General features: G+C 38.4%; 4 protein-coding genes across 8 annotated transcripts; 2 read left to right on the plus strand and 2 right to left on the minus strand.

Annotated features, from left to right (window-relative positions):
• The first annotated feature begins 294 nt into the window (after positions 1-294).
• Positions 295-2,573, plus strand: LOC109194641 (synaptotagmin-5-like). Its single transcript, XM_019345332.2, has 2 exons — positions 295-438; positions 2,100-2,573. Exon 2 carries the CDS (start codon positions 2,114-2,116, stop codon positions 2,501-2,503), a length of 390 nt encoding a protein of 129 aa, XP_019200877.1. The 5' UTR covers positions 295-438; positions 2,100-2,113; the 3' UTR covers positions 2,504-2,573.
• On the minus strand, positions 2,211-7,629 carry LOC102076698 (CD209 antigen-like protein E). Of its 3 annotated transcripts, XM_025902387.1 has the most exons (10): positions 7,523-7,629; positions 7,159-7,288; positions 6,924-7,004; positions 5,776-5,889; positions 5,461-5,547; positions 5,187-5,261; positions 5,040-5,096; positions 4,701-4,852; positions 4,470-4,594; positions 2,211-4,386 (listed from the first exon to the last, which is right to left on the minus strand). In XM_025902387.1, exons 2-10 carry the CDS (start codon positions 7,217-7,219, stop codon positions 4,182-4,184), a joined length of 957 nt encoding a protein of 318 aa, XP_025758172.1. In that variant the 5' UTR covers positions 7,220-7,288; positions 7,523-7,629; the 3' UTR covers positions 2,211-4,181. The 3 variants fall into 3 exon arrangements, with proteins under 3 accessions (XP_025758172.1, XP_019200874.1, XP_019200875.1); XM_019345329.2 differs by having other exon boundaries at positions 5,187-5,243; positions 7,159-7,627; XM_019345330.2 differs by lacking the exon at positions 5,461-5,547 and having other exon boundaries at positions 5,187-5,243; positions 7,159-7,627.
• A 6,188-nt stretch (positions 7,630-13,817) lies between these two features.
• Positions 13,818-16,082, plus strand: LOC106097594 (protein C2-DOMAIN ABA-RELATED 3). The gene is made up of 2 exons (XM_013267985.3): positions 13,818-13,923; positions 15,584-16,082. The coding sequence occupies exon 2, from the start codon at positions 15,598-15,600 to the stop codon at positions 15,985-15,987; it is 390 nt and encodes a 129-aa protein (XP_013123439.2). The 5' UTR covers positions 13,818-13,923; positions 15,584-15,597; the 3' UTR covers positions 15,988-16,082.
• Positions 15,695-21,165, minus strand: LOC106097752 (hepatic lectin). 3 transcript variants are annotated; one of them, XM_025902388.1, is made up of 9 exons: positions 20,767-21,165; positions 20,541-20,621; positions 19,393-19,506; positions 18,690-18,746; positions 18,543-18,599; positions 18,204-18,355; positions 17,973-18,097; positions 17,795-17,889; positions 15,695-16,491 (listed from the first exon to the last, which is right to left on the minus strand). In XM_025902388.1, exons 1-9 carry the CDS (start codon positions 20,825-20,827, stop codon positions 16,457-16,459), a joined length of 777 nt encoding a protein of 258 aa, XP_025758173.1. In that variant the 5' UTR covers positions 20,828-21,165; the 3' UTR covers positions 15,695-16,456. The 3 variants fall into 3 exon arrangements, with proteins under 3 accessions (XP_025758173.1, XP_019200876.1, XP_025758174.1); XM_019345331.2 differs by lacking the exon at positions 15,695-16,491 and having other exon boundaries at positions 17,043-17,889; XM_025902389.1 differs by lacking the exons at positions 15,695-16,491; positions 20,767-21,165 and having other exon boundaries at positions 17,043-17,889; positions 18,690-19,165; positions 20,541-20,568.
• Positions 21,166-22,663: the final 1,498 nt, after the last annotated feature.

Consider the following 22,663-nt stretch of genomic DNA (forward strand, 5'->3'; position numbering starts at 1 on the left):
CCTTCCCTATTCCTCTGACCTACTGCTGGACCCTCTCATCTAAGCAAATTTAACACATCATATTGTAATAATTGTTTTCTTGTACTCACAGAGAGACAGGAGACATTGCGGTTGGGGAAAACATAGAATGGAACACAAAGAGGGAAACAAGACACAAGGACTCATACAACATATACAAACACAGACACACAGAGAGACACAGAGGGCTAACACACAAGGGGAACACCTGATTTGTTAGCTCCTTATTTTAGGATACCTACCTTAAAACATTGGAAGGTGCTATAATTCCTTTGTAATTTAAAATAAGATTCATATTATATAATGGTGAGAGTGGAGCAGGTTGTCTGGCCATTGTATTGTTGACATAAAGCTGATAAGTCAGCCTCTAAAACATCCTGAACAGCAGGTAATGTGGTGAGAGACAAGATCAAGCTACAGGTAAGAGTTTAGAACTGCCTTCTTGCTTTCTTCTCAAATTACAAGTGTACATTATAAGGTTTTCATTGTTCTAATCCAGTCAGAGTAGCTCGACTCTAAAAGTCATTTGTGGATCCAAGATAAGATGGATCCAAACTAATAATAATCAGATGAGTTAGATCATGCTGTTACTGTTGTTGCCTATGCTAGATGTTTTATAATGTGAAGACAACAGAAAAAGTCGCTTTGAAAAACTTTGTAGTTTTTTAATTGTATTAAATTGTAATGATAGTCAGTGTAATCAGCACGGATAAAGACCCCAAAATTGGTTAATCTGTAGAATATTATAAAATGAAGATCTTTCAATTTATCATTTAGATCTATTTAAACCTTTAAATTTGTTTCCCATAATTTTGCTCACACTTCGTGTGTTATAATAATAATCTGATCACATTGTGTGGTGAATCAACCCTTTTCATTTGTACTATTTCACATGTCTGAGTTCATTTTGTTACCACATTATCTTTTATATTTTCCTTAAATTAATCTGCTGCCTTTTTCTTTTTAAACTCAACATTTTAATAGAAAATATTATGTTTGAGACCCTTGCAACCCTGAACTGGTTAACTGTTTTTTTGTTTCTTTGTTTGTTTATTTTACATGGAGATTCTTGAGCTTTTCATCCTTTCGTCAGTGTCGGTCACATTTATGGAAAAGACCGCATTAATAAAGCATGTGATAACACCAAAGTGAACAGAAACACAGTCCAAACAACACCAGCTGTTTGCAGACTAATCTTTTCACACACATTTCCTTGAAACCTGAGGCTCAGGGAATGATACTGTGAGCTTTTTGGCACTAACAATGATGACATGTATGTGCACAAAGTATTCCAGCTTTTGTCCTGGAATACTTTGTCCAATACTTTGTTGTTTTTTATGGGGGTTTTTTGCACACAGAGCTGACAACATGTTATACATATGCACATGTAAAATTCAGTCAATATTCAAAATATTATTTTAATATCAATTAACAAAGCAATATGCTTCTTTCTTTTGTGGATCATGAAGCTAATACATTTCTACATGTGCCTAATTTGTAAAACCTGTTTAGAGAGTTTCCTGTTCTGATGTTAGGTATTTGTGATTTTATGTACTTTTTTGCCATGTTGACTGTAAACGTTGATGTTATAATGGTCTACTTCTCAGTTTCCAAACTACTGAACAGTGGAAGTGGATCACTCAGTTTTACTGTTAGGAGAAGCAAAGAGGAAAATGAAAAGAAATTAAATATTGTCATTTTGATGAGCTCAAAATCTTAAACTTGCAGGTTATTGCAACACATAGATGCATTTAATTTTGAGAGTCTGTTGTGTAGTTGTGAAAAAAGTACTGTGTAGGGAGGAGGGTTTGAGTAAACAGGTGGGATAACAATACAACGGATAAACCCCTGAATGACCCTGGAGCACTGCATTAAAAACAGACACAGTTGTGTAGTGAAAATGTCTGTACAGACTTAGGAACACAGTTCACTGCAATGTACACAGAGGATATATATGTAGACAATGCTGAGGATTGCATAAATGTGTTCCATCCAATATAAAATAGACCCTCACATGGGATGATTGTGTCGATCCAGGTATCCTGGCTAAAATGTAAATCTCTATTGTTCCTTCTCCACAGCCTCCAGCAAAGCCATGGACTCTAGTGTGCCCCTCGTCCTTATGCTGCTCATGTGCAGTTCAATCATAGTCGAAGCCCAACTGAAGGTGTATGATCTGCGAGCCAGCAATCTTCCCACCGTTATCCTGTTAACCACAGATGCCTATGTCACGGTGTCCTCTGGTTCTACTTCTCTGGGTAAAACATCTGTTCGCTACAATGACCCGAACCCCTGGTGGGAAGAGGAATTCTCCTACTTCTATGCTGAGGAAAATGACATGCTGACTCTCGAGGTTTGGGACTTGGACTTGCTCTTTGATGATCAGCTGGGAGTCTGCCAAAGGCAGCTCAAGGTGGGAACCTATCAGCATGACTGCTTCCTGACCAAAGGCGGGACTCTCCATTACACTTATACTCTTGGTTGAAACAATCAGTAGGCATGCAGAGATTTGTATGACGTCTGATGTCCATAGGCAGCCTTCATTTACCACAGCTTAACAATGTAGACTATTATAGTAGATCTGAAATCCATTTTCAGGGTTTTCATCATGCTCACATTAACCAACAAGATCAAGCCTCTTAAAACCTGTAAACTCTTTCTACTACACTTCAGTCCTTGCTGCCCTGTTTCACCAATCAAAATAAAGTTTATTGCAACAAAAAAAAGCATGAATAAGCAAATATTCAGACAATATTTAATATGTGTGACTTAATAAGAGTAATTACATTGACTATACAGTGACTCACAAACACAGAGTTTTGACGAGAGAAAGTGAGATATGATAAGATGTGACTGGACATCAGGTCAACAATGGTGATTGGATGTCCAGAGAGAAGGAGAGGAGGAGAGACGGGTGCATAGGAATATTCAGTTTATTTCTTCCTCTGGTTCTTTCAATGTGCAGAAGAAATCACCTGAAGATTCAGCTCTGGCAACCAAGAAAGTAACCAGAAAAACATTCATTGCCCAACATTGTGGACCCACTAATTGGATTTATGATTTTTGACTTTTTCTTTGCTCACATCTTAATAGTTCATTGTGGTGGTGTATGGAGGCAAAAAACCCCAAAACAACAACAAACAAAAAAAAGGTGTTATTGTCCAAAATTACAGCCCTAACTATAGATTTACTGTAGAAAGGACTCAGAGAAAGAAAGTAACAAAAAATAAAAGTACTCATATACTTTAAATGTTTAAATGTTTCATGTATGTTGGATGTTGAATCCAATCAGGCAAAGACACAAGGAAAAATTATTTAAATATAAAAGCCCTTCTAAACTGCAGTTTATTCACTTTAAGCTTCTTGAAGTGAGAAAATGTGAAATGTGGTTTGCATTTGCACCATTTGGCGTTTTCCATAATTCCACAACAATGTGGAATTACAATGTGGAAACCACACATCCTAATGCTTGCATCAATCCCAGCACAACACAGTCCAGCATTCTGTTTATGGTGTGTACATTTAACTTAAGTATTTCTGATTATGAATAAAGAAATAGTTAATTCATGGCATTTTAGTACACATGTGAATTCACACTTACATTACTGTTTTACACATTTACCCAGAGCAAGACTACCCCAGAGGAGAAACAGGTGTAGAAAACAGCGTATAACAGTGTTGTATTCATATTTCTCAGTTACAGCCTGTAAGCAGTTTTTAAGCAGCTGTAGCCTCTTAAGATCAAACTGTGTCACACAGTTTATCTGATAAAATCATGCTAAAATAATACATTGTAATTTCAGTTCCTTGTTCAGCTCTGCCTTGATGAGAGTCAAAGGAGGTGTCACACTAATCAGTTGGGAAAATATCAAACACTGTAATGGTCAGTTACTCTTTATTCACACTGATATCTATTACTTGCTCCATTTTAACACAACATTCCTAACAGGGGTATCTCAAAAGTTTGGGGATGTTATAATTCCTTCACGGTTCACAGGTGCTCCCACATTTCTTGTATATAATAATTAGTTCAAAAAGGAAAAACATTGGATGCAAGATAATACTCAAATTTTATTTTAATATGTTGATTTTATTCTGTTTGTGAGATAACTTAAAAAAAACTGCATCACTCCACTCTGGTGTTTAATAGACTGAACTGAATTTCAGTCACATACTTTTTTAAACTTTCCCCTTACCACTGCTTTCTCACAAATACTTTTGTGAGGATTTGAGCAAAATGCATCAAACCACCACTTCGGAGTATCAGCTTCACCTTTTTCTCCCATCCTCACACAGTCCTCTCCATCAGGATGTTTCCCATTTGTCCCTTTCCAATTGTCTGGCTCTGTGCCCTTCCAAAACTTCAAACTAAGACACGAAGAACAGACAGAACTTGTTCAGTGAAAGTTTAATACAGGAAATTAACAAATATATTTTCACAACAATCAAACCTTTCATTCAGTGGTGACCCGTCCACCCACAACCATCTGCCCTCTACTGCTGAGTCTGTCAGCCCGATCCAGAACTTGTCCTTGCCTTCAGTCATTATTTCACTCACTCTTCTCTGCAGGAAATTCTGTTTGGGAAAAGAGATTGAAAATTACTCTGAGATGTTTCTGTTTTGAGATGACGAAATATAAAGATGTGCTAAAACATGTGAGAACATGAAAAGTGTTTAATACCTGCTCCTCCCTGCTGTCTATCTTAACCAGGTCTCCTCCTTTAGCTCTACACTCATCTCTGCTCTTGTTCCAGGATGATTTACTGATGGAGAAATTATAGCATGTTCCTCCATGTTGCTCCCAGCCTTCTTCACATTTATCACATGTCTGATCTTTGAAGAGATTAAAGCAACGACTTCAGTCACGTGGAAGAAATCACTGTTAATGTTTGTGTGATTTGGAGGCAGCAGGAGGCTCCTTCTGTCCTGCAGTTTGAATCTAACTTACTTTTTCTGTGAGTCCATCAGAGTTTCTTTAATCATCAAAGTATACAAATATTTTAAAGACCAACTTATTTACCTTTCACGTCAGGAGTTTTTGGAAATGTAGGCTGTACTGTGCTGGATGGTTTTCTTTCTATTTTGAAAAATGATAAAACATTCTCTAGCATAAATTTCATTTATGTTCTGATTTGTGCGATTTGAAGACAGCAGGAGACTTACTTACCTTCTACTGTAGGACATTGTGGACATGTAGGCTGTACAGTGCTGCATGGTTCTCTTTCTGTGTTTGAAAAACAGACTGAACGATCTGTCATTGCTTCGTTCTAGTTCAACATATTGATTAAAATCAATAAAAAAATGTGTACACTATAGAGGGCCAGTGAATCAGCAGTCCAAAAGTTTAATCGTGCGTTGCAACGTTGGAGTCTCTAATGTTTCCCTCCGAGCTCCTTCGACTACAATGACCTGGATGACTGAGAACCTTCACAGACATTTACCTGAGACATTTGTGTTTCCACTTTCATTCCTGTTTTTGAGATCTCCTTGTTTTTTGAACATTTGCTCCAATCTTATGTTGTCAAACACTGATTAAAAAAGAAAAATACAAATCATTCTGTGACATTTGAGGTGTTTTACTAAAATTAGACACAGATTTTGTGAATTCTTTTAAAATGTTCACAATTTTACAAAAACGGCTCTTGAAAAAGTAAAAAGAAAAATTGAAAAAAAAAACACCACATTATAAAGGTTAGTTTTAAATTATACACCATTTGTATTTACTAGTAATGAGAAAAAGCATTGCATCTACTCACTGGTAACACCCATACCAATGACGGCAGCTACCAGGAGACCACTGAGAACCAGCAGGGCCAATCTCTCTGAGGTGACCTTTGACCTTTTGCTCAATACATCTTGTTGGTACCCCTCTGAAGAGTTAGCAGTGACAGAAAGGTTATAGAGATGTGGAGAAAAACACACATATCTTGATAAATCAGTATGATTACTTTATAACTACAACCTTTTAACATGTTTAACAGCTAATTTAAGGAGAAAAAGAACAGTGACCACAGTGGTTTGGCACTTTAGCAAGAAGTTACCCGCTGACATAAGAGCGAACAGAGAACTGCAAAAATGTTCCTCAAATGACCGTTTAAGGCTTGTTTCAAAAGAAAGCCATGTTTATAGCCTCGTCTAAATATCAGTGCAAAATAGATTAAACTGTGAAATTTGATACTTGTTAAAGAAAGTCTGTTTAGTTTAGCTTCAGTAAAAAAACTGTAAACAAGTGTGAAGCAGATATGATCAACATTTTTTTAAATGCAAAATAAAAAGCAGACATGGGCACACAGAAACACCTCACACACACGCTAAGCGAGATCTCACTCCCTCAGAGCAATTTCCTCTTTTTTTTTTAATGTTGATTTCTCTTTTACACTTGTTAATTAGAAACAAGCGTATTCTAAACGAACAGAAATTCACCACTACGTATGTTGTATGACCCTATTGTACTGTATCATCTTTGTTCAGTTGTCTGATGCATACAGTTTAACATTTATCATTTCACTTTTCTTAATTTCAGTTCTAGTTATTTTGTGCTGAATTTCAAATAAAGCCACATTTCATGTGTCTGAACACATTTAGTCCTCAAGGTTTTGATGAAAGTAGAAAAACATTTGATGTCTAAGTGTTAGTGGTGAAAAAGGTTTTTATTTACTTTTCAAAGAGTGACTGACTGATACTTTTCTGATATATTGTATTTTGACAGGTGAAAAACATTTTGACTGGGTTTCTTTTTTTTCAGTAAAGTCAAACTACTTCACTATTAAAAACTTTAAGCCTGATTAAAAGATATAATGCAAACACAAACACACACACAATCTGCAATCTGCATATGCATACTATATAACACAGGTTATATCAAGGCAATCAAGAAAATCTGTAATTACTGCACCTTACTTACCGGGCGACTCTGTTTTGGACGGCTGAGTCTTTGAGATTGTTACTTCAGAGTAAGTGGTGTCGGGCAACGAGAAAATGACAACTGTAACAAAAATATGAAACCAGATTTCTGCTCAATGTGATGAAGCCTGGTGATAAAATGCAAGCTTAAAAACAAAAAAAAAGAAAAATTAACAAATTTTAGGAGGTTTTTCTCAATCTTTTCACTCAAAGACAAATACATGAGATAAACTCACCATTAGCTTTCTTCTCTCTTGTAAACTTCACATCAGAGTATAGTACTCCAGCTTCAGACATTTTACTGTTGTGTGACTTTCAGTGAGTCAGAAAGAAACTTTTCACAAGATTCAAAATGGAAAGCACTTCCTGTCAAACAGAAAGAAGAGGAGGGCTTTAAAAACCTCCCGCAAAAAAATGATTTTCAGTCTCTTGATTTCACAAACAGACAAATATCCAAAATGAATTCCTATCACAGAGAAATTTTGACATCGTCCAGTCTTGGTCTCATGTCACAGACGTTTCAGGACCACAGTCGCTGCAGGAAAAAGCTGATTCTGTCTGTCTAATGGAAACAGGAACAGAAAAAGTCCGGTCCACCACCTTGATTTTGGGCTCCGGGTGGTTCAGCTTTCACTGACACACACTGGTATCTTGACATAATCTCCCACTGATCTGTTTAGCCACAAAAATTCAGCATATGCAAGCGCAGACAGTTGACACAACAACATAAATAACTCTACAACATGAAGCTGCCAGACACAGAAAATAACACCAATCAGACAAGAAGCACAAGACTTGTTGCATCAGATAACAAATAAAAAAGTATCACATATAGTTAATGACAGTTCCTCATTTTGTTCTGCTGTTGATCTTTGCCTTAAATACTTAAGACTTTCAAAGCTAATTGAGTTCTCTCTTTTTTTTCTATAGTCAAATGATATCATGGGTTTTAGTTTTATGTTATTTTAAGTTAGAGCACTGGCACGTACACAGAGCTATTCTAATCTTACAAACCACTCAGTGAACCTACACTACAAATAAGAATGCAGCCAGTTTAGAGTACCAGACTAACCTAAAATGCAGACCTATGGACTGATCGTGACTCCAAATTAAGTAAAACTGTCTCTGCATCGTAAAAACTGTAGTACTGTAAACGTTAAATTTTTATAAATCAATTGACAACCAGCAGAAAGTTTTGTAGTATTTAGAGCCATAGTAAGATATTTCTTTAAACAATGTCTTTTTATTAAGAGTTTTTCCTTTATGCATATAAACAGAGAGAGAAGAAAAGGACTACATATGATCTGTGCATTCGGGGTAATTAGCTCGTACACTTAAGGCTGTGAAATAAAAGAAAAAAAAAGAAAAAAGTGAAATAAAGAAAAAGAGAGAAATATAAACAGAAGTATAATATTTCCCCAGATAACATAAACCCTGCAAAATAATCCCATTCTTTGCCACCCAGGTCACTGCCCTAGACCTGTACACTATATTTCCACAGCTGACATGGAGTTTGCTGAAAAATTCTTATAGGTTTTGAAATTGTTACGGTTTGACGTAGAGGACTCAATCGCAGGACTCCAGGATCAGATCCACACAAGAATTTATTTACAAGTCCACCAGGTGTATATACAAAAAGGTGCACTATAGAGGGGAAGTGCTATGTACAACGAGGTGAGGGACGGGGCTCCAGGGAAATCCAGGGGGAAGGCACGCGCTCTCCAAACAATCCACACACACGACAGCAGGCTCTCTCTCCAACACTCGCCACTCGGGAATCACACGGGGAAGAATCCAGGAAGTCTGTAGACAAGGAGACAAAGGTAAATACAAAGCACAAAGAAACACTCGACTTAATTGCTGTGGCTTGACTTTCACTAACGCGTGGCAGACAACGATCCAGCGAAGCGGGTGGCCATCGATGATCCGGGCGGGTGGTGGGGGTCTGGAAGAAGGGCACAGAGTACTGGAGAGACAAGGTTTCACTTGTGACACATGGAAAACGTTTTGGATTTGCATATTCCGGGGCAGTTTTAGACGGACAGAGACAGGGTTAATCAGAGAGTCAATTTCAAACGGGCCGATGAAGGTGGGAGACAGTTTCTTGGATTCAGACCTGAGTGGGATGAACCTGGTTGACAGCCAAACCTTTTGTCCAGGTGTGTAGGTGGGTGTTGGAGTCCGGTGGCAGTCCGCCAGGCGCTTATTGCATTCAGCCGTGCGGAGAAGGGTGGCCCGGGTGGCTCTCCAGGCATGCCGACACCTCATAAAGTGCTCACCGACGGCCGGGAACAGTGGCAGTTGGTAGCCTAGGGACGCCTCGAAGGGGGACACACCGGTGGCGGAGAGGTGAGGCTGTTTTGAGCATATTCTATCCATGACAGCTGCTTGTTCCAAGTAGTCTGATTAGTGGACACCAAGCACCGGAGAGCCACCTCGAGCTCCTGATTGGCCCGCTCCGTTTGGCCGTTTGTCTGTGGGTGGAAACCGGAGGAGAGACTGACCTAAGCTCCGAGGGCGTTGCAGAATTCCTTCCAGACACGTGACGTAAACTGCGGCCCCCTGTCTAAAACGATGTCCGCAGGGATTCCAGGAGGCGAAAAACGTGGTTAGTCAGGAGCCGGGCGGTCTCTAGAGCAGTGGGGAGCTTAGGAAGGGCGACAAAGTGAGCAGCCTTAGAGAAGCGATTGATGATGATGAGAATGACTGAGTTACCTGATGAGGCGGGCAGACCAGTGATGAAGTCGATAGCGATGTGTGACCAGGGGTGGCTTTTGAGTCGGTAGAGGTTGGAGGAGGCCGGAAGACGGTTGATGGACGTTTCTGTTTTGAGCACAGGTTGGGCAGGCGGCAATGTATTCGCGGACATCCTTAGTGAGAGAGGGCCACAAGATGAAGCGTTGAAGAAAGGTGACCCGGGTGGACCCCCGGGTGACAGGTGAATTTGGCTGTATGTGCCCAATGTAGTACTCTTGACCTTACTGTGGAGGGGACAAAGAGTAGACCTGGAGGGCCCGTTCCGGGTTCTGGTTCAGTCCGTTGAGCCTCTCTAATCACCGACTCGATCTCCCAGGTCAGGGCCCCAATAACACACGTGGGGGGAAGAATGGGGGGGTCCTGAGCTGTGTCTTTGGAGGCGGTGAATTGGTGTGAGAGGGCGTCGGGCTTGACATTCCGGGAACCGGGTCTGTAGGTGATAGTGAATTGGAATCTTGTAAAAAACAGGGCCCACCTGGCTCATTGTCCAGCTGATCCTCCTGGCCGTGACAGAAATGCATCAAGGAAACGACCCCACATGCTTTGAAATTTCCCAATAGAGTTCTGGAGTGAATGTCTTATTTTTTCTAGTTGTAGACACAACATGAGGTCACATAACCACTGTTTGTGAGTGGGAGGGGGAGCGTTCCGCCACCTCAGTAAATTTTCCCTTCTGGCCAACATAGAACAGAATGATAATGTCTGTCTTTTAGAGGCCGGTAGAGGCACCTCATTCCCACTGATGCCAAACAGAGCAAGAAGGGGGCTAGGGGCCAATGTCACACTGGGAATCCTGGACAGGGTATGGAAAACCTCTGTCCAGAACTGAACGAGACTGGGACAAGATCAATACATGTGGATCAGTGAGGCTTCAGTAGTTTTGCATCTGTCACAATATGGAGAGATTTCATGATAGATACGAGATAATCTGGATTTTGAGAAATGGGCTCTATGCACCACTTTGAATGATGTTGTGTTGACATGTTTGAGTATGGAGGCCCATGTTTTGTCAGAGATTGTCATGTTTAAGTCTTCTTCCCACAGTGTCTTGAGTTTGGATGAAGAGGTGTGTGTCAACTTTCATAGTAATATATTTCTTTAAAACAAATGGGCATGCTGCCCTCTTCTGGTTTAATGTTTAATTGTATTTTATCAATGTTGGGTCTGCGCTTCCACAGGCCCCGCTGGTTTAGAGACTTATTCCCGTTAACGAAGCAAGACGAACAGCATAACCGGTTTTTAACATGCTAGCACGGGAAGGATCTCAGAGCAGCCCTTCTGCCCTCAGTCTCTGATCACTTCAGAGAAAGGGCTTCCCCTCCAGCCTTTTATTCTCGTGACACACAGTTTACACAAACACCTATTGTAAACCCCCCTATGGTGTCAGGCACTGTATGTGTGTGTATGCATGTGCGAGAATGTGTGTGTGTGTGTGTGTGTGTGTGTATGTGTGTGGGAGCATCTGTATGTGTGTGTGTGTGTGTGTTTGTGTTTGGGGGTGCGTTTGTGTGACCTCCTGCCCACAAAAGGGTCATAAAGGCAGGAAGTTTACTAAACAAGAAAACAGAACCCTCACATAGGATGTGTCCCTATAATAAAACACTACAGCCTCCCCCACCAACAGGCTGGGGAGGTCAAAACAAACAAACGAATGTCTTTGATCATGCTTTTTGAACTAAGACTTACAAATTTAAGTAACATAATGACAACATTTAACAATTTGACTCCAACAATCAACTTATGTGTTTTCTTGTCACTCCTTTTTCTTTCTTTTCTATGTTTTATTTTTAAATAAAATGATTTCTTTCTTTTTCTTAAGTCTTTTCCTCCTCCTGTAGCATGAAAATGAATTACATGGAAAAAATAAAAAAAACTAACAAAGACTGGAATTGTTTATTTCCAGTGAACACAAAATAATTCATTCTAATAAACCAAATATTGTCATGTTTAAAATGTGATTGGTGGAAATAAAAATTATCAACCCACAGAGCATTGAATTCAAAGACACCTCAAAAATCAACGTGAAAAAAAAAAAATGTATCAGTAAGTAATCATTTTACTGACATGTCATTGTAGCAACTCAAAATTGTATGGACACATGTATTTGGGTGCCTTCCTGAAAACATTGCAGCATTCTCCTAATGATGGATGGTGTCCTGATGAATCTCTTCCCAGATTTGGACCAAGGTGACCAGGACAATCTGAGGTGCAAACTTGCGACATCAGATGGACAAAAACATAATGTCACAAAAGTTTTCTATTGAATTTAGATCAGAAGAGCATGGGTTACAGTCAATTGTATCAATTTCTTAATCTTCCAGGAACAGCCTGCATTCTCTCACCACATTAGGCCGATCATTGCAGTGCACCAGGAGGAACCAAAGACCCACTGCGCTAGCATAAGTTCTGACAATGGATCCAAGGATTGCATCCTGATGCGTAATGCCAGTCAGGGTGGCTAGCCTGTAGTGGTCTGTGCGTCCTTCCATGGGTAAGTCCCCCCAAGATCATGACTGACCTACCACTAAACCGGTCACGCTGAACGATGTCACAGGCAGATTCTCCACGGCTTTAGCAGGTGCACAGTGTGCGCACCCTGAGCACAGACATGAAAGGGCCTGATAATTATGGTATTCTACTGCAAATGCCAACCAGGTTCCATAGTGCTGGGGAGTGAACACAGGACCCTCTAGTGGATGTCAGGCCCTGAGACCACCCTCATGAAGTCTGCTTCTGATTGTCTGGACAGACAGTCACACCAGTGGTCATTTTTAAGGCTCTTGTCATGCTCTTCCTATTCCTTCTTACATAAAGGAGCAGATGTCAGTCCTATTGATGGACTTTTGAAGGACCTTCTACAGCCCTGTTTAACTCTCATAGAATAAGTACCTTACTGTGAAGCACTTTGGTGTACCCCCTGGTTTTAAACGTGCTATATAAATAAAATTGTATTGTAATGGTCTTTTGCATTTGATGTTTTGTTAAGCTGTATGTCTGGAATTTGTTCTTTTGCGCCCTCTGGTGGTGAACTATGTAGGGTACAGTTGGTTGCAGTTTGGGTCTCCACCCAGTCATTCTTTTTGCTAGTGCACATGGTGTCGGTGCACTAAAAATATCAGTGGCCTCCACCTGTAAAACTTGTTGTTGCCTCTCTAGTGCACCTGTTCAGTAACACCAAAGCAGCTGAAACTGATTGCCAGCCCTTTCTGTTATTTACTGAGGAGATCGGTGTCCCTCCTGAATTTTTTTTCAAAGATTTTAATGTGTTTTTAAATGAGCTGACAATGGCAACAATGACCTAATAGAAAGGATGAAATAATCACATTAATGGGCCAAAAATAATGCATTTAAAATATTCACATTTATTTGTTATCCTGATGGTTTTTTTTCTTTCTGTGACATTACCATCACCACACTCAAGTGCTGAACTGAATTTAAAGTAAATACATATTTACGCTGTTGAGTTACTTCTGGTTTCTCACAAACACCGAGGCTTTGAGCAAAATGCATCAAACCTACAATTCTGATCTTTAGTTTCACCCTTTTCTCAGAGAGTCCTGAGATACAAAGTATTATTCACATCTATATTATCATATTCATTTTTTTTGCTCTGTTTGTGACCTTAGTTTTAAAAATTCATTCTGGTGTTTATTAAGTCAATTTTAGACTCACATTACTCACACTATAAATAAACCTGAACATAAACCATAATACCAAAACATCACTAGAATATAAGAAACTCAAAATGCTGGGTCAAAAGGAACCAGAACTATGACATTTCTGTACTGAAAAAAATATAAAGAAGTGCTCAAAAATATGAGAATATAATTTTTTTTATTCCTGTTCATCCCTGCAGTCTATCTTTACAAACTTTATTGTTTAACTTTATTGTTAAAATTATTTTTGGACAGTGTTCGTGAAAGGAAAAAAAGTTAGACTTCCATCATGGTACAAAAGTACCAAGAAATTACATACTTACAGTGTGCTTAAAGTTATTCACAATGTAATTATTTCTTTGTTTCCTCCAAACACCTGATTTGTTAGCTCCTTATTTTAGGATACCTACCTTAAAACATTGGAAGGTGCTATAATTCCTTTGTAATTTAAACTAAGATTCATATTATATCATGGTGAGAGTGGAGCAGGTTGTCTGGCCATTGTATTGTTGACATAAAGCTGATAAGTCAGCCTCTAAAACATCCTGAACAGCAGGTAATCTGGTGAGAGACAAGATCAAGCTACAGGTAAGAGTTTAGAACTGCCTTCTTGCTTTCTTCTCATATTACAAGTGTACATTATAAGGTTTTCATTGTTCTAACCCAATCAGAGTAGCTCGACTCTAAAAGTCATTTGTGGACCCAAGATAAGATGGATCCAAACTAATAATAATCAGATGAGTTAGATCATGCTGTTACTGTTGTTGCCTATGCTACATGTTTTATAATGTGAAGACAACAGAAAAAGTCGCTTTGAAAAACTTTGTAGTTTTTTAATTGTATTAAATTGTAATGATAGTGTAATCAGCACGGATAAAGACCCCAAAATTGGTTAATCTGTAGAATATTATAAAATGAAGATCTTTCAATTTATCATTTAGATCTATTTAAACCTTTGAATTTGTTTCCCATAATTTTGCTCACACTTCATGTGTTTTAATAATAATCTGATCACATTGTGTGGTGAATCAACCCTTTTCATTTGTACTATTTCACATGTCTGAGTTCATTTTGTTACCACATCATCTTTTATATTTTTCCTTAAATTAATCTGCTGCCTTTTTTCTTTTTAAACTCAACATTTTAATAGAAAATATTATGTTTGAGACCCTTGCAACCCTGAACTGGTTAACTGTTTTTTTGTTTCTTTGTTTGTTTATTTTACATGGAGATTCTTGAGCTTTTCATCCTTTCATCAGTGTTGGTCACATTTATGGAAAAGACCGCATTAATAAAGCATGTGATAACACCAAAGTGAACAGAAACACAGTCCAAACAACACCAGCTGTTTGCAGACTAATCTTTTCACACACATTTCCTTGAAACCTGAGGCTCAGTGAATGATACTGTGAGCTTTTTGGCACTAACAATGATGAAATGCATGTGCACAAAGTATTCCAGCTTTTGTCCTGGAATACTTTGTCCAATACTTTGTTGTTTTTTATGGGGGGGTTTTTGCACACAGAGCTGACAACATGTTATACATATGCACATGTAAAATTCTGTCAGTATTCAAAATATTATTTTAATATCAATTAACAAAGCAATATGCTTCTTTCTTTTGTGGATCATGAAGCTAATACATTTCTACATGTGCCTAATTTGTAAAACCTGTTTAGAGAGTTTCTTGTTCTGATGTTAGGTACATGTGATTTTATATAGTTTTTTGCCATGTTCACTGTAAAGGTTGATGTTATAATGGCATACTTCTCAGTTTCCAAACTACTGAACAGTGGAAGTGGATCACTCAGTTTTACTGTTAGGAGAAGCAAAGAGGAAAATGAAAAGAAATTAAATATTGTCATTTTGATGAGCTCAAAATCTTAAACTTGCAGGTTATTGCAACACATAGATGCATTTAATTTTGAGAGTCTGTTGTGTAGTTGTGAAAAAAGTACTGTGTAGGGAGGAGGGTTTGAGTAAACAGGTGGGATAACAATACAACGGATAAACCCCTGAATGACCCTGGAGCACTGCATTAAAAACAGACACAGTTGTTTAGTGAAAATGTCTGTACAGACTTAGGAACACAGTTCACTGCAATGTACACAGAGGATATATATGTAGACAACGCTGAGGATTGCATAAATGTGTTCCATCCAATATAAAATAGACCCTCACATGGGCTGATTGTGTCGATCCAGGTATCCTGGCTAAAATGTAAATCTCTATTGTTCCTTCTCCACAGCCTCCAGCAAAGCCATGGACTCTAGTGTGCCCTTCGTCCTTATGCTGCTCATGTGCAGTTCAATCATAGTCGAAGCCCAACTGAAGGTGTATGATCTGCGAGCCAGCAATCTTCCCACCGTTGTCCTGTTAACCACAGATGCCTATGTCACTGTGTCCTCTGGTTCTACTTCTCTGGGTAAAACATCTGTTCACTACAATGACCCGAACCCCTGGTGGGAAGAGGAATTCTCCTACTTCTATGCTGAGGAAAATGACATGCTGACTCTCGAGGTTTATGACGTAGACTTGCTCTTTGATGATCAGCTGGGAGTCTGCCAAAGGCAGCTCAAGGTGGGAACCTATCAGCATGACTGCTTCCTGACCAAAGGCGGGACTCTCCATTACACTTATACTCTTGGTTGAAGCAATCAGTAGGCATGCAGAGATTTGCATGACATCTGATGTCCATAGGCAGCCTTCATTCACCACAGCTTAACAATGTAGACTATTATAGTAGATCTGAAATCCATTTTCAGGGTTTTCATCATGCTCACATTAACCAACAAGATCAAGCCTCTTAAAACCTGTAAAGTCTTTCTACTACACTTCAGTCCTTGCTGCTCTGTTTCACCAATCAAAATAAAGTTTATTGCAACAAAAAAAAGCATGAATAAGCAAATATTCAGACAATGTTTAATATGTGTGACTTAATAAGAGTAATTACATTGACTATACAGTGACTCACAAACACAGAGTTTTGACGAGAAAAAGTGAGATATGATAAGATGTGACTGGACATCAGGTCAACAATGGTGATTGGATGTCCAGAGAGAAGGAGAGGAGGAGAGACGGGTGCATAGGAATATTCAGTTTATTTCTTCCTCTGGTTCTTTCAATGTGCAGAAGAAATCATCTGAAGATTCAGCTCTGGCAACCAAGAAAGTAACCAGAAAAACATTCATTGCCCAACATTGTGGACCCACTAATTGGATTTATGATTTTTGACTTTTTCTTTGCTCACATCTTAATAGTTCATTGTGGTGGTGTATGGAGGCAAAAAAAACCAAAACAACAACAAACAAAAAAAACGGTGTTGTTGTCCAAAATTACAGCCCTAACTATAGATTTACTGTAGAAAGGACTCAGAGAAAGAAAGTAACAAAAAATAAAAGTACTCATATACTTTAAATGTTTAAATGTTTCATGTATGTTGGATGTTGAATCCAATCAGGCAAAGACACAAGGAAAAATTATTTAAATATAAAAGCCCTTCTAAACTGCAGTTTATTCACTTTAAGCTTCTTGAAGTGAGAAAATGTGAAATGTGGTTTGCATTTGCACCATTTGGCGTTTTCCATAATTCCACAACAATGTGGAATTACAATGTGGAAACCACACATCCTAATGCTTGCATCAATCCCAGCACAACACAGTCCAGTGTTGTGCTGGGAGAACAAGATGTGTTTATGGTGTGTACATTTAACTTAAGTATTTCTGATTATGAATAAAGAAATAGTTAATTCATGGCATTTTAGTACACATGTGAATTCACACTTACATTACTGTTTTACACATTTACCCAGAGCAAGACTACCCCAGAGGAGAAACAGGTGTAGAAAACAGCGTATAACAGTGTTGTATTCATATTTCTCAGTTACAGCCTGTAAGCAGTTTTTAAGCAGCTGTAGCCTCTTAAGATCAAACTGTGTCACACAGTTTATCTGATAAAATCATGCTAAAATAATACATTGTAATTTCAGTTCCTCGTTCAGCTCTGCCTTGATGAGAGTTAAGTGAGGTGTCACACTAATCAGTTGGGAAAATATCAAACACTGTAATGGTCAGTTACTCTTTATTCACACTGATATCTATTACTTGCTCCATTTTAACACAACATTCCTAACAGGGGTATCTCAAAAGTTTTGGGATGTTATAATTCCTTCACGGTTCACAGGTGCTCCCACATTTCTTGTATATAATAATTAGTTCAAAAAGGAAAAACATTGGATGCAAAATAATACTCAAATTTTATTTTAATATGTTGATTTTATTCTGTTTGTGAGACAACTTAAAAAAAACTGCATCATTCCACTCTGGTGTTTTATAGACTGAACTGAATTTCAGTCACATACTTTTTTAAACTTTCCCCTTACTACTGCTTTCTCACAAATACTTTTGTGAGGATTTGAGCAAAAGGCATCAAACCACCACTTCGGAGTATCAGCTTCACCTTTTTCTCCCATCCTCACACAGTCCTCTCCATCAGGATGTTTCCCATTTGTCCCTTTCCAATTGTCTGGCTCTGGGCCCTTCCAAAACTTCAAACTAAGACACGAAGAACAGACAGAACTTGTTCAGTGAAACTTTAATACAGGAAATTAACAAATATATTTTCACAACAATCAAACCTTTCATTCAGTGGTGACCCGTCCACCCACAACCATCTGCCCTCTACTGCTGAGTCTGTCAGCCCGATCCAGAACTTGTCCTCATCTTCAGTCATTATTTCTCTCACTCTTCTCTGCAGGAAATTCTGTTTGGGAAAAGAGATTGAAAATTACTCTGAGATGTTTCTGTTGGGAGATGACGAAATATAAAGATGTGCTAAAACATGTGAGAACATGAAAAGTGTTTAATACCTGCTCCTCTCTGCTGTCTATCTTAACCAGGTCTCCTCCTTTAGCTCTACACTCATCTCTGCTCTTGTTCCAGGATGATTTACTGATGGAGAAATTATAGCACGTTCCTCCATGTTGCTCCCAGCCTCCTTCACATTTATCACATGTCTGATCTTTGAAGAGATTAAAGCAACGACTTCAGTCACGTGGAAGAAATCACTGTTCATGTTTGTGTGATTTGGAGGCAGCAGGAGGCTCCTTCTGTCGTGCAGTTTGAATCTAACTTACTTTTTCTGTGAGTCCATCAGAATTTCTTTAATCATCAAAGTATACAAATATTTTAAAGACCAACTTATTTACCTTTCACGTCAGGAGTTTTTGGAAATGTAGGCTGTACTGTGCTGGATGGTTTTCTTTCTATTTTGAAAAATGATAAAACATTCTCTAGCATAAATTTCATTTATGTTCTGATTTGTGCGATTTGAAGACAGCAGGAGACTTACTTACCTTCTACTGTAGGACATTGTGGACATGTAGGCTGTACAGTGCTGCATGGTTCTCTTTCTGTGTTTGAAAAACAGACTGAACGATCTGTCATTGCTTCGTTCTAGTTCAACATATTGATTAAAATCAATAATAAATGAGTACACTATAGAGGGCCAGTGAATCAGCAGTCCAAAAGTTTAATCGTGCGTTGCAACGTTGGAGTCTCTAATGTTTACCTCCGAGCTCCTTCGACTACAATGACCTGGATGACTGAGAACCTTCACAGACATTTACCTGAGACATTTGTGTTTCCACAATGTCTCAGGTAAACGTTTCTCCCACAAAACGCTACGTCCAGATGAACAGATTCAACTTTTGGAGATTTACTTTCCTGGATGATTGAGAATGCATCAAGACATTTGTGTTTCCACTTTCATTCCTCTTTTTGAGATCTCCTTGTTTTTTGAACATTTGCTCCAATCTTATGTTGTCAAACACTGATTAAAAAAGAAAAATACAAATCATTCTGTGACATTTGAGGTGTTTTACTAAAATTAGACACAGATTTTGTGAATTCTTTTAAAATGTTCACAATTTTACAAAAACGGCTCTTGAAAAAGTAAAAAGAAAAATTGAAAAAAAAAAACCACATTATAAAGGTTAGTTTTAAATTATACACCATTTGTATTTACTAGTAATGAGAAAAAGCATTGCATCTACTCACTGGTAACACCCATACCAATGACGGCAGCTACCAGGAGACCACTGAGAACCAGCAGGGCCAATCTCTCTGAGGTGACCTTTGACCTTTTGCTCAATACATCTTGTTGGTACCCCTCTGAAGAGTTAGCAGTGACAGAAAGGTTATAGAGATGTGGAGAAAAACACACATATCTTGATAAATCAGTATGATTACTTTATAACTACAACCTTTTAACATGTTTAACAGCTAATTTAAGGAGAAAAAGAACAGTGACCACAGTGGTTTGGCACTTTAGCAAGAAGTTACCCGCTGACATAAGAGCGAACAGAGAACTGCAAAAATGTTCCTCAAATGACCGTTTAAGGCTTGTTTCAAAAGAAAGCCATGTTTATAGCCTCGTCTAAATATCAGTGCAAAATAGATTAAACTGTGAAATCTGATACTTGTTAAAGAAAGTCTGTTTAGTTTAGCTTCAGTAAAAAAAACTGTAAACAAGTGTGAAGCAGATATGATCAACATTTTTTAAATGCAAAATAAAAAGCAGACATGGGCACACAGAAACACCTCACACACACGCTAAGCGAGATCTCACTCCCTCAGAGCAATTTCCTCTTTTTTTTTTTTAATGTTGATTTCTCTTTTACACTTGTTAATTAGAAACAAGCGTATTCTAAACGAACAGAAAGTCACCACTACGTATGTTGTATGACCCTATTGTACTGTATCATCTTTGTTCAGTTGTCTGATGCATACAGTTTAATATTTATCATTTCACTTTTCTTAATTTCAGTTCTAGTTATTTTGTGCTGAATTTCAAATAAAGCCACATTTCATGTGTCTGAACACATTTAGTCCTCAAGGTTTTGATGAAAGTAGAAAAACATTTGATGTCTAAGTGTTAGTGGTGAAAAAGGTTTTTATTTACTTTTCAAAGCGTGACTGACTGATACTTTTCTGATATATTGTATTTTGACAGGTGAAAAACATTTTGACTGGGTTTCTTTTTTTTCAGTAAAGTCAAACTACTTCACTATTAAAAACTTTAAGCCTGATTAAAAGATATAATGCAAACAAACACACACACAATCTGCAATCTGCATATGCATATTACATAACACAGGTTATAGCGAAGCAATCAAGAAAATCTGTAATTACTGCACCTTACTTACCGGGCGACTCTGTTTTGGACGGCTGAGTCCTTGAGAACGTTACTTCAGAGTAAGTGGTGTCGGGCAAGGAGAAAATGACAACTGTAACAAAAATATGAAACCAGATTTCTGATGAAGCCTGGTGATAAAATGCAAGCTAAAAAACAAAAAAAAAGAAAAATTAACAAATTTTAGGAGGTTTTTCTTAATCTTTTCACTCAAAAACAAATACATGAGATAAACTCACCGTTAGCTTTCTTCTTTCTTGTAAACTTCACATCAGAGTATAGTACTCCAGCTTCAGACATTTTACTGTTGTGTGACTTTCAGTGAGTCAGAAAGAAACTTTTCACAAGATTCAAAATGGAAAGCATTTCCTGTCAAACAGAAAGAAGAGGAGGGCTTTAAAAACCTCCCGCAAAAAAATTATTTTCAGCCTCTTGAATTCGCAAACAGACAAATATCCAAAATGAATTCCTATGACAGAGAAATTTTGACATCGTCCAGTCTTGGTCTCATGTCACAGACGTTTCAGGACCACAGTCGCTGCAGGAAAAAGCTGATTCTGTCTGTCTAATGGAAACAGGAACAGAAAAAGTCCGGTCCACCACCTTGATTTTGGGCTCCGGGTGGTTCAGCTTTCACTGACACACACTGATATCTTGACATAATCTCCCACTGATCTGTTTAGCCACAAAAATTCAGCATATGCAAGCACAGACAGTTGACACAACAACATAAATAGCTCTACAACATGAAGCTGCCAGACGCAGAAAATAACACCAATCAGACAAGAAGCACAAGACTTGTTGCATCAGATAACAAATCAAAAAATATCACATATAGTTAACGACAGTTCCTCATTTTGTTCTGCTGTTGATCTTTGCCTTAAATACTTAAAACTTTCAAAGCTAATTGAGTTCTCGCTTTTTTTTCTATAGTCAAATGATATCATGGGTTTTAGTTTTATGTTATTTTAAGTTAGAGCACTGGCACGTACACAGAGCTATTCTAATCTTACAAACCACTCAGTGAACCTACAATACAAATAAGAATGCAGCCAGTTTAGAGTACCAGACTAACCTAAAATGCAGACCTATGGACTGATCGTGACTCCAAATTAAGTAAAACTGTCTCTGCATCGTAAAAACTGTAGTACTGTAAACGTTAAATTTTTATAAATCATTGGACAACCAGCAGAAAGTTTTGTAGTATTTAGAGCCATAGTAAGATATTTCTTTAAACAATGTCTTTTTATTAAGAGTTTTTCCTTTATGCATATAAACAGAGAGAGAAGAAAAGGACTACATATGATCTGTACATTCGGGGTAATTAGCTCGTACACTTAAGGCTATGAAATAAAAGAAAAAAAAAGAAAAAAGTGAAATAAAGAAAAAGAGAGAAATATAAACATAAGTATAATATTTCCCCAGATAACATAAACCCTGCAAAATAATCCCATTCTTTGCCACCCAGGTCACTGCCCTAGACCTGTACACTGTATTTCCACAGCTGACATGAAGGAGTTTGCTGAAAAATTCTTATAGGTTTTGAAATTGTTACGGTTTGACGTAGAGGACTCAATCGCAGGACTCCAGGATCAGATCCACACAAGAATTTATTTACAAGTCCACCAGGTGTATATACAAAAAGGTGCAGGGGAAGTGCTATGTACAACGAGGTGAGGGACGGGGCTCCAGGGAAATCCAGGGGGAAGGCACGCGCTCTCCAAACAATCCACACACACGACAGCAGGCTCTCTCTCCAACACTCGCCACTCGGGAATCACACGGGGAAGAATCCAGGAAGTCTGTAGACAAGGAGACAAAGGTAAATACAAAGCACAAAGAAACACTCGACTTAATTGCTGTGGCTTGACTTTCACTAACGCGTGGCAGACAACGATCCAGCGAAGCGGGTGGCCATCGATGATCCGGGCGGGTGGTGGGGGTCCGGAAGAAGGGCACAGAGGACTGGAGAGACAAGGTTTCACTTGTGACACATGGAAAATGTTTTGGATTTGCATATTCCAGGGCAGTTTTAGACGGACAGAGACAGGGTTAATCAGAGAGTCAATTTCAAACGGGCCGATGAAGGTGGGAGACAGTTTCTTGGATTCAGAACCTGAGTGGGATGAACCTGGT

Source organism: Oreochromis niloticus, linkage group LG22 (assembly GCF_001858045.2).
Source record: "Oreochromis niloticus isolate F11D_XX linkage group LG22, O_niloticus_UMD_NMBU, whole genome shotgun sequence".
NCBI lineage: Eukaryota > Metazoa > Chordata > Actinopteri > Cichliformes > Cichlidae > Oreochromis > Oreochromis niloticus.